Source organism: Bufo gargarizans, chromosome 8, assembly GCF_014858855.1.
Source record: "Bufo gargarizans isolate SCDJY-AF-19 chromosome 8, ASM1485885v1, whole genome shotgun sequence".
NCBI classification, from domain to species: Eukaryota; Metazoa; Chordata; class Amphibia; order Anura; family Bufonidae; genus Bufo; species Bufo gargarizans.
In genome coordinates, this window is record NC_058087.1 from 38,898,394 (window position 1) to 38,915,650 (window position 17,257).

The 17,257-nt window shown below is 39.9% G+C and overlaps 1 protein-coding gene across 1 annotated transcript in view; it reads right to left on the reverse strand.

Annotated features, from left to right (window-relative positions):
• MYO3B (myosin IIIB) overlaps window positions 1–16,529 on the reverse strand; it is a 342,729-nt gene extending 326,200 nt beyond the window's left edge. The window contains exons 1-3 of the mRNA XM_044304441.1: window positions 16,489–16,529; window positions 15,835–16,015; window positions 7,418–7,552 (exon numbers count right to left, since the gene is read on the reverse strand). Of these exons, the coding sequence (XP_044160376.1) occupies window positions 7,418–7,552; window positions 15,835–16,015; window positions 16,489–16,529 (357 nt within the window). The remainder of the gene's footprint in view (window positions 1–7,417; window positions 7,553–15,834; window positions 16,016–16,488) is intronic.
• Between the last annotated feature and the right edge of the window lie 728 nt (window positions 16,530–17,257).

Below are 17,257 nucleotides of genomic sequence, written 5' to 3' on the forward strand. Positions count from 1 at the left end.
GTCTTCTAGATTTCAGAGGCACCTCATGCGCCTCTTAAAAATTTGGGCATATCACACGCCTTCTCAAATTATATTGAGACTGTCGTTACAAACACCAGCCTAAAAAATCTCCTCCAATACTCTTCATGGGACAACCTCTTTAAGTAGCTGTATTTTGTAACTGGAAATTGCCAGCTCTCTCCCTGTAACTTCTAACAATAGATATGGCTGGTGACAGTTGAAGGATGGAATTGAGCATGTGTGACCACCTCGGTAGGTGGTGTATCCATCATTTTACCAACAATATCTCACAACTGGAACATTTTTATGGTATAAGTAAGGTTAGGTAAATTACAAAAGGGGGGGCAGAGCCAACGGAGCATGGTGCAGGACGCTTGAGCTTTGAGCACCTCACCACACTGCCCGGCTTACTAGCTAAAACAGCGACTACACCTGCTAAATCATGGGCAAACTGAGCAAAGAGAGAGGCAAAGACCTGGAGAGTACCCCACGGGTCAAGAAATCCCAAGGGGATATGAATAAATACTTCCAAAAGAAGATGTCTTTAGCGGCCGCAGTAAAATGGCGGCTGCAGACTACAGTGAAGCAGCACACGAGGAAGAAGACTCAGGTGGCGAGAGCTCGTGCACCCACTCTGAAGCGCACGGTGTGCAAGACCCGATGCCCATTACCAGATCCTTCCTGAAGCACACGCTGGCACAGGCGTTTAACTTTTAATAATGAAGGAGCTGGCCGATATAAAGTCGGAGGTAAAGCACATGGGGCATAGAGTGGAGGCCTTGGAAGAATCACAAGCTGCAATAGTTCAGCATAGCAAAGGGATGCAATCTCAAATGCAATTGATCCGCTCACAAATTAATAACGCTTACCTGTATCTTGAAGATCAAGAGAACCGGGGAAGAAGAAAAAAATTGAGGTTGAGGGGCATACCCGAATCTATCTCAGCTGAAGAGCTGATGGAAGCGGTCCGACGCATATTCGCCATGTTGCTAGGCCTGGATCGTGCAGCCACTATCACGATAGAAAGAACCCACAGGGCACTGAGGCGAAACCTCCGGCAGGTGATCCTCCCAGGGACACGGTCTGCGCATTGCTAAACTATTTGGACACGGCAGATGTCCTAAAAGCAGCAAGAGATCGTGAAGAAATCCTGCTTGATAACCATAAGATTCTGCTATTCCAAGATCTGGCAAAGCGCAGAGCCCTTCGCCCGCTCACGTCGGAGCTGAGATCCAGGAAGCACCCCACCAGATGGCTGTTCCCTTTTGGTCTGAGCACTACTATCAATGGGAGACAGATCCTTGTGAGGCACCCTGATAATCTACCCAAGATATGGGAAGCGCTAGATATTGCACCGATGGATATCGCGCCTTGGCTTCCAGTCGCAGACTCAGAAGAACTGCCCCAGCTGACCATCCCGTCTCCATGGCATCTAGTGGCAAAGTTCAAGTTTCCAAAGAAGAGAGCGGATCCGGCAGACTGAGGTTCCTCACATGAGACTCTTGAGAAAATGCTTTAACCTCTTGCTTTTTAGGCCCGATTGGAGGGACTCAATAGCACAGTTATTACCATTAGAAGTAACATGTTATGTTTGAAGTTACGCTAATTGCCTATGGAAGGAGTTAGAAGTTTGTCCAGTTAATGGTTCACCATAACTCTTATAATTGGCTATATCATTTCCTTTGTTATTCTTTCTTAGAATTGTAAATTACAAAAGGAACTTGTTTTTCATGCTAAATTATATTAAATTATTGATTTATATTAAAATAATATTTAATTTATTTAATTCAATTAATGTATTAATTATTAATATTTATTAATGCTTATATTACAATAATATTTATTAAAATAATATTTAATGGTGGCACAACTTTAAGAGTCAAATGTTATACATTTGATATTAATGTATATTGAAAACCATAATCTAGGCAGCTTTCGTTCTTAAAGGTGTCTCTAAAACTTTTATCTGCAAGTTAAAACAGATAGTAACACATATTCTGTTTTTATTTTCTGATTGCAGATTTTTTTATTCTATTTGTGTCCATCTTGCCTGAGTTGTCCTTAACAGCATTTAGAAAATTGCTTTACGGCAGCCCTATGGGCTGTAGACACAATGGTCAGAAGAGGACCTCATTGACTTCTGTGGGAGAGTTTTCTAGGCATGCTCTGTGACCTGTACAGAGGTCAGGAAGGAGTAGATAAGCTGAGATATCACTTATTGTGAATGGTGAATCCTATGTTAATTGTATAGGTGATATCTGTCATTGTAATCCTGCCTGAAATAATAAGCAGATAACTGAAGTAAAGTGATCTATGCAGACCAAGAAGTAGAGCCAGTTATTAGGCTTGGGGCTCATGCACACGAATGCATTTTCTTTCCTTGTCTGTTTTTTTTGCGGACCGCATGCGGAACCATTCATTTAAATGAACGAAAGTTACTCCGTGTGCATTCCATTTCCGTATGCCTGTTCCGCCAAAAAATAGAACATGTCCTATTATTGTCTGCATTACTGACAAGGATAGTACTGCTCTATTAGGGGCCAGCTGTTCTGTTCCACAAAATACGGAATGCACACGGAAGTCATCCATATTTTTTGCGGACTGCAAAATACATATGGTCGTGTGCATGAGCTCTTAGTGGCCAGTGTGAAAACTGCAGGATTTATGTTTTTTGCCTTAATATAGATATTGACATGGAGAATTAAAAATATCATCAAGAATTCTTTAACACTAAGTTAAACATAACACACTTCTCGGCAGGAAGTCATTCAGACTTTTCTGCTTTATGGGACAGGAGGGAAGGGACAACCACTCTCAACATGTTCTGCTCTTGGAACAGCCCCGATCAGTATAAGAGGGGACGCTTGAGGTTTAGATTGTGTAGGTGGAAAATTACAGTGGTTGACGTTAATACAGAAACTGGTCAGTAAATGTATCCAGCAGTGTTACGTTCCGGTTCCAGGGGTCCCACCAATCAATCTGTTGTCACTTCTATTGTGTGAACGTATTGATTAGATCCGCATCAGCTTCACCCTTGCTGAATAAAGTGAGAGATTTGGGGGGGATTGGCGCACCACTCCTGAGATCAGCTGCTTTTTTTCATTGTTCAGACTTAATGGAGCCGCTCTGATGTACAGTAAGTGCCTGTGAGATTACCATCAGCTGAAACAAATGAGCAATTTAAAGATGTTTAATGTCAGCGCAGATTGATGATTCATAGGGTGCACTGTCAATGAGCAGGAAACTGGAGCCACGCCATTAGGAAGACTAATATACCGCCAGTCCATTCTCCAGACTTTATCTGGCTCGACAACATATAGCGAGATATATAACTATGATAATGCGTGTAGATTTTAACACTCACAGATCATATAAAATACAAAGACTCCCACAGTTTGCTAGAGCACAATATTCTCTAAGTATTTCACATCCTCAACAAAGTTATTTTAATGTATGTATGCTTTAAAGAAAAATCCAATTCAATGCAGTAAAAATGCCATATTGGACGGTTCTTCAGTTAAACGGCAGCTACCTCCCTGGTGATGGTTTGCTGCTTTGTCAATGATGGTCTATCGTATAAGTCCTTGATGATCTACAGGCAAAATATTTATTGGCACTAGATCACCAAGGACTGAACAATAGACCATCAGCAGTAAACCTTAAGCAGGAAAGATGCTGGAGATGCTTGGTCTAAGTAAATGAAGCAAGCAATGTAACATGAATGTATCCATAGACCTATATAACCTACTGTCAATGTTTCAAGTTGATATGATAGCAGGCTTGTGGTCTTGTCTTCTTGGCATATATTAGGTCTCGTGTTTCCAGCAATATAGTCTCTGAATACCACAGACTACCTGCACAGTTTTGTTAACCAGTTCAAGTCCATTTTGTCTTGAAATTCCAACAACCGTCCTTACTTTAAGATCCTTTAAGTCCATGCTAAATTGCATATACAGCAAACAAGGAGCCCACATGACATAAATTTAAGATGGCCACAGAAGTTGGCCAAAATTCCCTGTGAGTTTTCTAGAGAAAGTTTTTTGAATCATGTTAAATGTTGTACATTTCCATTGCTTAACATGGATTTTTCTTGGACAAAACTTAAGAAAACACTTACAGTACCAGCCATTTACCAAACTGAGCAGTGCCGGACTAAAGTCCCTTGGCCCCACCAAAGAAAATAATCCAGTGGGCCCACCCTCTGGACCTATAGGACCTCAAGGGCCCTGTGTTGCTAGGGATCCATTACTGTCAGAGCTTGGGCCCACTGGAGGATCCTCTGGTACTCTAGTGGGTAAAATCCGACACTGAAATTGACTAAGATTATGAAGGTTCAAAAGGTTCATATCAGAGGAGCAGATTTCCATTAATTTCTACTACTTGGCCACCAGTGGTCTATGGCCAGCGTAACAATAAGAATTTTCTAAGTACCGTCACAACCTGGACAATATGTGTACCTGTCCAGTAATCTCCTGGGTACCTCTCCTGTAAAGGTCTGATGACTCCCATTGTAAGAGTAACCATACACATGAGATTGATATCAGCTGTAGATTGTATAGAAGCTGGATTTTAACATACCCAATCCAATGGGAGATAAGCTGCCATCAGAGAAGTTCAGCAGTGGCCTATTCCCTTCTCCCCAAACCAAATTAGCATTTGTCTAGAGAGGTTGGGAGGACTAACTGTTGGCAGAATGAGCATTCAGCCAACAGCTAAAGTGTGTGGTCAGCTTATGATATGATGCTCCAGCTTCCATAAAAAAGGTGACTACTGATGGATTGCAAGGTGGTTGTAACCATGGAAAAAAGCTGTGTATAATGTGATGGAAAAGTTAATCCAGCCAGCAAAGGAAGCAATATGGACAATCACAATACATTAGTAAGTGCCTCGTATTAACTTACTCTATATAATAAACGCTATTCGCTGAAGTGACACAACCCCTTTAAGGTTCACCAATGTAAGCAACACTGAATGAAATGTGCACCCTAAAAGATGTCTTAAAGGGGATATTCCATGATTCATGTAAAAAATGAAGACCTCGTGTAGTACGGGCCAAAAGCTTTCTCAAAAAGCTAGAACCGGCCCTGTACAGTACCTCACATGGATCTATTCTTTGCTTCGATTGCTCTGCTAGGTTTATTTCAAGCTGGCAGCTCAGGCAGCGTGCCCTTTCACATGCGGAGGGGGGGGGGTCATTTTTGCTTCAGCTCTCTCCCTGTAACTGTCATAGCTTCTAACAGAAGGACAGAACTGAGCATGTGGGACCGCCTTAGTGAGGGGGACAGAGAATAAGGGAAAAAAACTAACAGCAGGTGTTGCTATACAGGTGCATTTTGGAATGTAGAATATTTTTCATAGGACAACCCCTCTAACTCTACAAAATAGGGTGTTATCTAGGCAGCTGAGTTCCTTTTCACTACTTGGATTTAGCCTCTATGTATAATGTACTTATTGAGGGTTATCCCACTCTATGATCTAGAATAGAGTACCACTCTAATGTCTGAGCATGCCCCGTTCTGGCAGACTCTAACCATCTTTGTATTTCTCTGGCTGTCCGTGGCTTCAGCCTACAAAATCAGTAGTATGTGTGGGGCACCTGGAGCAGGACCAGGGGCGACCAGCTAACCCTGGAAGCCACAATTGAAAGGAGTTGTCTCTCAAAAGACACCCCTTAATAAATCTCATCTTTTGTTTTATTTGTGAACGTGTGGCCAAAACTTAAAAACTTAAAGAAATACTAATTGCCCTCCTGGTCATAAAGTAATCAGCACCATAAAAAGTAAAGCAAGTGACAGCAATTACTTCTCGGGACTGTCTGGCATCTCTGTCTTAACGAGAATCCCAATATGCTTTTAAGGTTGTGCTTTTTCACAGCTCATTAGTGAATGGGATATATAATCAATGATGTACTAAAGCAAAGGAAAGAAAACTGCTACACAGACGATGAGTTGCTTCTTACAATTATCAGGAGAAGACAATACATAGCATTGTATAAACGTGCTGCACATCAAAGAAATGATATTCACCAGATAGACACATTATTTTATCTTAATAGTATAGCACCAGCATAGTCTGAAGTGCCACTCCGCTAACATCCAAGATACGGTGATGATGAAGAGGTTCCAATCTCCTCGACCACCCAGGAATACCTATCAATCCAGCTGGTAGATCACCACCCAAGCCAGCACTCCGTCCCCAACGTAGCAGTGTTAGGGTCTCCACTGATCAGCAAGATGATAATGAGGACATAATGCAGTAACACTTGGGATAGTCAAAGAGTTTCAAAGGGGTATTCTGCTTATGTCAAGTTATCCCCTACCAAATGGACTTCCACCGATCACAAGAAATGAATGGAGTGACAGGTCAACTATGCATCGTGTCATTCTATTCATTCTCTATGGATCTACCAGACAATGCCAAGTACAGCATCAGTTACCCAAAGGTCAGACTCCCCATTGATCTAACGGATATCCCCTATCTTGTGAATACTTAAAGGGGTTATCCCATGACTAATGTGAACAATTTAAATGAGACCTCACATACACTGACCAAAAATATAAACGCAACACTTTCGGTTTTTCTCCCATTTTGCATGAGCTGAACTCAAAGATCTGAAACATTTTCTACATACACAAAATACCCATTACTCTCAAATATTGTTCACAAATCTGTCTAAATCTGTGTTAGTGAGCACTTCTCCTTTGCCGAGATAATCCATCCCACTTCACAGGTGTGGCATATTAAGGTGCTGATTAGACAGCATGAATATTGCACAGGTGTGCCTTAGACTGCCCACAATAAAAGACCACTCTGAAATGTGCAGATTGATCACACAGCACAATGCCACAGATGTCGCAACGTTTGAGGGAGCGTGCAATTGGCATGCTGACTGCAGGAATGTCTACCAGAGCTGTTGCCCGTGCATTTTCTGCTGCTGCTCAGGGGTCGTGTCCATTCTGCTGCAGTTCTCTCCCTGTCACAGCTCAGGAGGCAGTTCAAAGATGAAACTGAGCATGTGCGGCCTTCTCAGTGAGCCGGAGAAAGAAATAAGAAAAAAACTAACAAAAGGGGAATGTTTCACCAAAACAGTTTTCTGCTATCTAAAACTGGATAGCTACACATATCCTACTTTTCTAATCTGTTTTTCTGATTGCAGACATTGTAATCTATTTCCTAAATATGATTATGGGGGCGGCCATCTTGCCTGAGCTGTTGTTAACAGCATTTATTTTTCACAGTTCTGATAGATATAGACATCATATGTCAGGTAGTCACTAGTATCACTCAATTATAATGTTTGGCCGAGGTGGCAATCTTACATGATGGGAGATGGAGGAGACTGGCACCTCTTCACTGACACCGTATCTTGGGTGCTGGTACAATAGTTGCTGTATTACATATAGCTATAGCCACTTACCTCCAGAACGAGCCAGAGCTGTCCACCAACATACTGATCGGCTTTGTAATACATCCCATAAAACATTACAACGTTTGGGTGATTTGAAAGTGACTTCAGAATATTATACTCTGCCTCGATCTCCTCATCAATATCCTAAAGGACAAGAAATGGATGGGATCATTGTCAGCAATATTTCACAAACCAAATATTTTATTTATGTATTAATGGATTTCCAAAGTTAATTTGAAGATGTATAGTCCCAGTATATGACCCTCACTTCTTTAATTGACAGGGCCAGACAGTGGCATAGCAGCCAGGGAGGGACTGGCCACAGAAAATGGTGGAGCTTGGGTGCAACAAGAGCAATGACAATGTCCTCATTGCACCAAAGGCCAAATTTGCATATTCAGAAAAAAGTATCATAACTCAGGAAAGGAGCCTTGGATCAAAAAAACTAATCTATCTTATATCTGGAGAGGTGCACCACCAATGAGGCAAGGTGAGGCGATTGTCTCATGCAGCACCAGGTAGGGGCAAGAGAGGGGGCAGCGGAAGGGCCATGGGCAATGAGCGCTTTCATTGTGGAAACGCTCGTCTCTACATATTCAACTGCATCGCTGTACTCAGGACAGCAATACAGTTGAATGCTGTGACGGCAGTGATGTCTCCCTGCCCCATTGTTTCCTCTAATAGGCTTTAGTCCAAGTTCCTGTAGCCTATCAGAGGCCGGCGTCATCATTATCGCGCTGCCTGAGACGGGCGTTTCAGTTTTTGCCCCAGGCAGCAGAAAGGCTAGGTGCACCCCTGCATATCTATCTATCTATTTATTATCTATCTATCTATCTCATATATGTCTGTCTATCTATCTCATATCTATCTATCATCTATCTATCTCATATCTATCTATCATCTATCTATCTAATATCTATCTCATATCTATCTATCATCTATCTATCTAATATCTATCTATCTAATATCTATCTATCTATCTATCTATCTATCTATCTATCATCTATTTAATGTTTCTTGAAGAAGAGATTACATTTAATTAAGTGATGTTAAATAAAACAGATTATTCTCCTTATAACGTTCGTTGCTTCGCATCAGCTCGGCCTAATGATGCATAACAATGATATCATTTCCCATCAATTTGTTGACATCTCTATCTGAAATATATATGAAAATGACTTTTTAACTATATGGCTTGTTTAAGGTTGAAAATTGAAATCTGAAATATCTCCACGGTATGATATTTTGTGATGATTGCTTGGACATACAGTATGTGAAATGATTATTATAACTCAGTTGTAATGTTAACCCTTTTTTTTTTTTTTTTTACAGTTGTAGGTTTTTAACACAAATTGGGGAAGATTTATCAAACTGGTCTAAAGTAGAGCTGGATTAGTTGCCCATAGCAACCAATCAGATTCCACCTTTCATTTTTCACAGCTCTATCGGAAAATGAAAGGTGGAATCTGATTGGTTGCTATGGGCAACTTAGCCAGTTCTACTTTACACCAGTTTGATAAATCTGCCCCATTATCTTTTCTGATTAACAGGAGTGCATTGAAATGTTCTGTAAAATGTATTTTATTTTCTAAAACTATTGGTATATCGGGTTTTACAAATGCATTTGATCTATGAGCTGAGTTCTTAGGAGCCAGTCAGCATGGATGTGTACATTATATGCACCAGAAAAGGACTTAACTGAGGTAGATCAGATTTTCCATTGGTGCAAAACGATGCCTCTTAGGCCATTCCCCTTTCACATGAGGTCACGCTCCCTTTCTGTTAAGTCCCACCCCTTTTCGAGCGAGTGTGGGAAAACTGAACAAGCCCTAGTTGCACCAAATCGTGCCAGTTTGTGCCTGACACAGTCCACGCTCCGTTAGAAGCCTCCATGTTGGATTCTGTTAAAAATATCAGACAGAAAAGCACGGCATGCTGGTAAAATGCCAGGCTCCCTGATAGAAACCCAACAGGCCTCATTATACTCAATGGGGACTTTTGAGTGCCATTTGCTTCTGTCATTCGACAGAAATTAATTTTTCATTATTTACTATACTCGCCCCCCCATATAGTATGTTCACCTCTGAACTCTATGTAGTCCAAATAGCTATAGGCTGTGCTGTGTGGATGCAGGTATGTAAAGAAAAACAAAAAAGCCATATAGAATAGTAATTTTCATCTCCAGCATGAATTTAGACAGATCAGGCATGTATAATTATGTCACACAGTGTCATGTCATTATTAGCCCCCGAAAAATGTCACACATCCCAGGCATGCATCCTCCAACTATTCCTTTTAGAGTTGGACAGGATTGCTAAAACTGCCTCGTATGGAACATGGAAGTTTCCTTTATCAATTAAAGGGGTTGTCTGAGATTTTGACACTGATGGTCTAGCCTTAGGGTAGGTCATCAATAACTGGTAGGTGGGGGTCCGTTCTGGTTCTTCCTAGGCATGTGACTTCACGTTCATCGGTCACATTGGCTTAGATGCACATCTGTTCCATTCAATTGAATGGGGCTGAGTGAAATTCCAAGCATGACCACTATCCAATAGACGGCAATGTGCTTGGTAAGCTGTGAGTACGCCAGTCCCTAGGTCATCAATATTAAACATCCAGGTAACCCTTTAATAAGACTTTTTTGTATTACATATTACAGGTCAGGAAACAAAACTAATATGGGGAATAATGTAACTACTATTTGCACTATGTGCTTTTACAGTTCTAGTGTGATTCTAATATAAAAAGTGGAGTAATTTTGCAAACAGTGTTGATTAAAAATGATTTTGTGTCTACAGTAAATATGAAGAAGTTTGTAGAAACAAAAGTCAAGATTAATTGCAACATTATTTAATTTTGTTTTTAGTATGTATATATAAAATCACCATTTAAAATATGTACTAATATACCTTATTATTGCATTTTTATATGACTGCCTTATTTTGGCAGATTTTCTATAAATAGCCCATACTGGTATACCTTTTGTGTAGATGATGCCTGCACATTGAACTTTATGATTTTACATTGGGTTAGTCTACACATGATGTATTAGTCTATACATGATGTCCTAAATGTATTGTTGTACTTGCAATATATTCAACACTAAAAATGTGTATTAATGTATTGATTATGCCTGTAAATAGCTAATGCAGCAAAGAAAAAAATGTAATGTATATGTGTCACGAGGCACCGACTTCACGTTCCCCCTCCTCAGTGCCGCTGGCGCCCTGCGGCTGGTACGGACCGAGGACGTACTCCGCATACTCGTTTCCACAACAACGAGGGGCGGGGAGGACCTGGCCACACTCACCTCCTTAGCGCGGTCAGCGTCCTCCACTCTCATGGCAACTGCAAGGAGTCCGAGTGCCGAGCTGAACACTCGGCGCTCGGCTGGTTGCAGGGGAATGAGTCATATGGCGCTGGCCACGTCACATGACTCCTCTTCCCCACTATATATACAGGCAACCTGCTGGCCACAGGTTGCCTGTGAATAAGGTCCTTTCCTGAGTTCTTCAGTGTGATTCCATCGCTATTGACCCCCGACTCGTTTATCGTCTCCATCCTTGCTTGCTCCTTGTGTCTGCCTTGCTTCTCCTGGTTTTTTACTTCTGGCTTGTTATTGACCCGTCTTTGCTTATCCACCTGGTACTGTTGTGATCTCCTGGTTCTTACTCGGTTTGTTGACCATTCTATGTTTGTCAGTCTTGTTTGTCCCTCCGCACTTACCAAGGCTAGGGAACGCCGCCCAGTTGTGCTCCGTTACCTAGGACGGATAGTCCAAGTAGGCAGGGACAGGGGTGTGGGTGGAGTCACTGGTGCACCATCCCCTCCTCCTCTTTGTGACAATATGTGTATAATCATAATATATTGAGAACTTAATTTTCAATTAATTTCATCCAATATTTTTGGTCATAGCCTCATTCACACCTTGTGTTTCTTTTATGATTCTAGTTATCACTATAATAGCAAATTTGACTATGGGAGTATACGGTAGTCTATTATACCACACATTTGATTTTATTGATAAAAAAATAAAAATATAAATATGAAAAATATAATATAAGATAGTAATGTATTCTTATACTACTAACTGGATTATTTTCTTAAATGCACTATTTGATATTTAGATCTTGGTTCACATGATATTTTTAAAGCGTGGGTTTGTAGGGTAACTCGTCAGCTGTGACTTATTTCCATCTCAGCTTCTACTTGTTTTGTCCCACAGATCTCCACCATATCCTCTTACCTTTGGCAAAATCCACACTCTGCATTTTGTTTTTTATGACTTTAACCACTAAAATGCAGTTTGATCCAGCCATATGATATTATAAGGACTTATATAGATCACCGACATGTTGACAAGCTAAATTCATGTTACTGTTATAATACGATTTCTATTGCTTGAAGGTATAGGATGAGGGGAAAGACGCAGGAAGCATCAGTGCACAGATACACAACTAGGCGCTGACGTCTCGTGTGAACAGTCCCGCCAAACCCAAAAATCTCCAACTCGGCATTCAAGCCTCTTGGCATTAGAGAACCAAATTCATAAATTCTTCTGGCTTCACACCTAGACATTTGGGCAATAAAATCCCCTCCTCTCCAGTTATATGTGACAGTTTCTAGCGTTGCAAATTTCAAGCCTTTTGGTTTGCTCTCATGACATATTTTAAAATGGTTTGAGAGTGTATGCTTTTCAAAAACCTTTTTTAATATAATAATATGTTTGGCAATTCTTGTCTTTAAAGTTCTTTTTGTTCGTCCAATGTACTGCCTCTGACAAGGACACTCCAATATGTAGATAACCGACTTGCTGCTACACGTAAGTAGTTCTTTTATTTCCCATTGGTAATTATTTGTTGTGGATTTTATTATATCCGTGGAAGTTTGTCTGTCTACAATTCTGGCAGTTACCACATCTAAAATAGCCACTGAGTGTCACCCAATTGCTATTTGTAGCCCCAAATTGGGCGCTTTGGTATAAACTATTGGGGGCAGCATTAAATGGTAAAACAAATTTACAAGGGTCAGGTCCCATTTGTTCAACCTTTTTGGGTTTTGATTCAAAGAAGGTGGTGCTGTCTAATTGCTTTAATTCTCTCAAAGATTTTTCTAATGTCTCAAGTGGATACAGTTTTTCCAGAAATTGGGCCTCAATTTCAAATTGGTTAGATTGAGTGCAATTTCTCTTCAAGCGTCGAAATTGACTTTTTGGTACATTAAGTAACCATCTCGGTAGATGGCAACTGGTATGAAGAATGACCAAAAATATTGGATGAAATTAATTGAAAATTACGTTCTCAATATATTATGATTACACATACAGTATATATAATTTTTTTTTAGCTGTATTAGCTATTTACAGGCATAAACAAGACATACATTTTTAGTGTTGAATATGTTACCAGTACAATACATTTAGGACATCATGTGTAGACTAACCCAATGTAAAATCATAAAGTTCAATGTGCAGGCATCATCTACACAAAAGGTATACCAGTATGGGCTATTTATAGAAAATCTGCCAAAATTAGGCAGTCATACGGAAAATGCAATAATAAGGTATATTAGTACATATTCCAAATGGTGATATATATATGTCGCAGGGAAATGATGAAAATGGAGATTTGATCAAATCCCTAAGGGAGATGATCACTTCACGGAAGATGTTTAAAATAACATCTCTGTGGGGTGATTTCCCTAAAGAAAGTAAGTGATTTGGTTCAAATCCCTTAACTGTTTTAGTGAAAAGATCAAATAAACAAGTAAGGAGTAAAAAAAAGAAAGCAGTCAAAGGACCTTTGAGGTCTATGAGGTACATAGACATGTGACCAGTAATGTGACCAGTAATATTGCTATGTTACTGGTCACATGGTGATGATGTCATCAAAGGTCCTTTATCCCATAGCTCTCACAGTTCGCTGATAAAAGGCCCTAGCGATAAAAGGCCCTAGCGACGCCCTTGATTCTAGGTATATACTATTCTGGCAGGGGGAACACAGCTAGGCATATTTCTGTCGGGTCACACTCCTGGCCATGGGTTCAGATATAGAAAAAAATCAAACTGTGACCGAAGTTGTATCTGAAGAACAGTTTAATGAAACTATCAGGACGCTTTGAACAAAAACAAGCGGCATGATAAAGAAAAACCTTTGTGGACTCGCGAAAGGATAGAAGAAGCTATCACAGTCATTGAGCAATTTAAATTAGCACCACTACTCAAACTACAACGGACACATGAACAGTACTATTAAGGAAAAAAAATATGATGTTATGGTAATAGGTACTAAAAAATGTTTGATTTTGAAGAGAAAGTCTGACTCCGATCCAAATATCGAAACAATATTACTTCATATTATTATTATATTATCAAAAATATTAAACTTTTCACTAAAACAGTTAAGGGATTTGATGATCAAATCACTTACTTTCTTTAGGGAACATCATCTTCCGTTAATTGATCATCTCCCTTAGGGATTTGATCAAATCTCCATTTTCATAATTTCCCTGCGACATATATATATATCTAAAAACAATGTTGTATGTCACATTTTCATTATATATTATTGATTTGAGACACAATGTGGTTAATCGTTGATTTAATAACCCATCGTATGAATGATATACCTATTTAAGTGATCCAGGTCATGTATTTGATTTTACCTTGACCAAGATGATTTAAAAGGATCCAACATGGAGTCCAAGGTTTATATCTATTTAAAAACATCTACCACTGAGGAAGAAACAAGTTTGTTTCGAAACGCATCTGGTGAATGCTGACAGAGACTTATTTTTCTATACAATCGGAATATCTTCAGGCTGTCAGGCTTTGGCAGTATTTGGAGGAGTGCGCTAGTGCTTTGAGGCGGCGGAGAGTGGAGCAACAAAGCTTATCACAAGCCGACTGGGAACAACGTAGACCCGACTAAGAGAGATCCAGCGGGGAGAGACACGAATGGTGGGGAATTCCACAGAAAACATTGTGGTCGTGAGTAACCAAAAATCCATCCGGCTTAATGTGAATATATTCTATACAACATAGAGACACAGCGCACGTACATTGTAAACTCTGCCACTTATATCCAAATCAACGCCGTAAGAGTGCCAGCCGGTGCAGCGACTATACCCCACATGTACACTATTTACTGAACGTACAAAATAGACCATATAAATGCATGTATATATGTAATATCAAGTACTAATACAATAAAAAAAATTGAAATATGGGACTAGCTGCAATTAAGCCGATACTAATATTTACATATGGACAATAATATCTATTGAATGAATTACCGTCCAAAAACACAGTTGCAACAAATCTGTTCGGCCACTTTTTATATTTTTATTTTTTTTATGCTTGAGCTCCGCATAATATACACCTGGGTCAATAATGAATGTACAATATTTTGATGTATTTTTTTAATAATATTTTAATGAATGTTTATACAAATAGTGAATTAATAAAATACAGGTGATTTGTTGAGAGCCAGTCTCATTAATAGAATATTTGTATTCTTTGGTGCCGTAGGGTAAATGGCAGACTGTGCTCCACAATAGCTAATGAGCTCCATCTTGCCTAAGCTGTTTTTAACAGCATTTGGCAAGCAAGAAAATTGCTTTACAGCAGCTCCATGGTCCACACACACAATGTTCAGGAGGGGACCTCACTGACTTCTATGGGAGAGTTTTCTAGGCATGCTCTGTGACCTGTGCAGAGATCAATGTACACGGAAAGAATAGACAATCACCTAATGTGAATGGTGGATCCTGTCTTATCTATACACAGAGGTGAGATCATTACAGGCAGGATAAGAATGACAAATAAGCAGATAACTGCAGTAAAGTGATCCATACAGATCAAGAAGTGGCGCTTATTATTAGGCTTAGTCACCAGTGTGACAGAATTTTCGTGGTTTTTGTTTAAATATAGATATTAACACTGAAAATTTAAGATAGCCATCAAAAATTATTTTAAAAAAGTGATTTAGACAATAGGTCATTTTCTGATGACACATTACCTTTAAGCGATAAAACATTGGTCACAGGAGCATGGGTAAATCAATAATGAGTCTTGTGAATACTATCTAAGATTGAAAGCATGTGGAAGGGAAAGAAGAGGAAGGAAAGTAAGGAGGAGAGGTGTTGCTGGACAGGGAGGACGGGAAAGGGAAAAAGAGGGGAGGGGTATTGTGGAGAGGTGGATTCATGGACACATGCTCCTGTAACTTGGTGACATTATTACTGGAATTTTTCACACTGTATATGATATGTAATGCGTGTACTCAGCACTGTTTCCAGTTTTTTCTAATTTTGCCTATTTTATTACTTAATAAAAATTATTGTTAAAAAAACTAAACAAAAAACATTGGTTACAAAGCTGAACATAGGAAAAAAGAAAAGAAAGTATGTCGAAGATCTAAACTTACACTGATAGGGTCCAAGATCTTCACCGCTGCCATGCTTCCATCTTTCTTGTTGCTGACTTTATAAACTTTCCCATACGTCCCCTTCCCTATGGTTTCAGTAATCTCCCAGGTGTCAGATGGGTCAGCCATCGACTCAAGTCCAATCATATTGGGATAAAGGAACAGGCTAAACAGTGACTTCCTAGAAAGCAGATTATGTCGGTTAACATTGTTCTTTAATGTTGTTATTAGTCATAAAATACAATGTGCTTCCTGTGTCAAGTGCTGAAGAAAAGTGATGTAGTCAGATCACTGGCGGTAACATTGGTCTGACAACCCCTCGGAGGTAAGCGCTGTGGCCTGTGATTAGCTGTAGAGGTGACATGTCTGGTCAACATATTGCCGGAGCCAGGGAATGGCTACTATCACATAAGCGTTTTTGCTGTACCGTTTTGAGATCCGGCAGCAAAACACTTCCGTTCTAAACGGATCCGGTTTTATTATATTGAAAATTAAGAAACTGGATCCGGCGCCCATTGACAATGATTTTAGTGCCAGATCCAGGTTCTTAATTTTCGGTGTCTGAAAAAACTGATCCGGCACTATTGACTTACATTGTTTTCGGTGCCAGATCTTGCCTATTCAGCTTCCTTTGCTGTACACAAAAACACTCACGCTGCTTGCAGTGATTTTGTGTAAGGGAACGCAACAAACATGCTCTAATATCGAGTACAATAGGGGGGGAAGTAGTGATCACCCTGAAGCATTTTCTGCCTTAGAGCCTTTATGGAGTCTGCTTGGATCATAGGAGAAAACTGTCCATTGAGAAAATTTGCAGGTTGGTATACAATTGTATATTTTCTGTCTGCAGAAATTGAGCAAAATATTTTTCTAGAAATAAATGGAGAGGAGAGGAAGACTCGTGGAACTTTTACTGCTTCTGTCTTCTCTGACTTTCAATGCACAGGGCCTAATTAGCGCTGCATACAGTTGCAAGAAAAAGTATGTGAACCCTTTGGAATTATATGGATTTCTGCACAAATTGGTCATAAAATGTGATCTGATCTTCATCTAAGTCACAACAATAGACAATCACAGTCTGCTTAAACTAATAACACACAAATAATTAAATGTTACCATGTTTTTATTGAACACACCATGTAAACATTCACAGTGCAGGTGGAAAAAGTATGTGAACCCTTGGATTTATTAACTGGTTGAACCTCCTTTGGCAGCAATAACTTCAACCAAACGTTTCCTGTAGTTGCAGATCAGACGTGCACAACGGTCAGGAGTAATTCTTGACCATTCCTCTTTACAGAACTGTTTCAGTTCAGCAATATTCTTGGGATGTCTGGTGTGAATCGCTTTATTGAGGTCGTGCCACAGCATCTCAATCGGGTTGAGGTCAGGACTCTGACTGGGCCACTCCAGAAGGCGTATT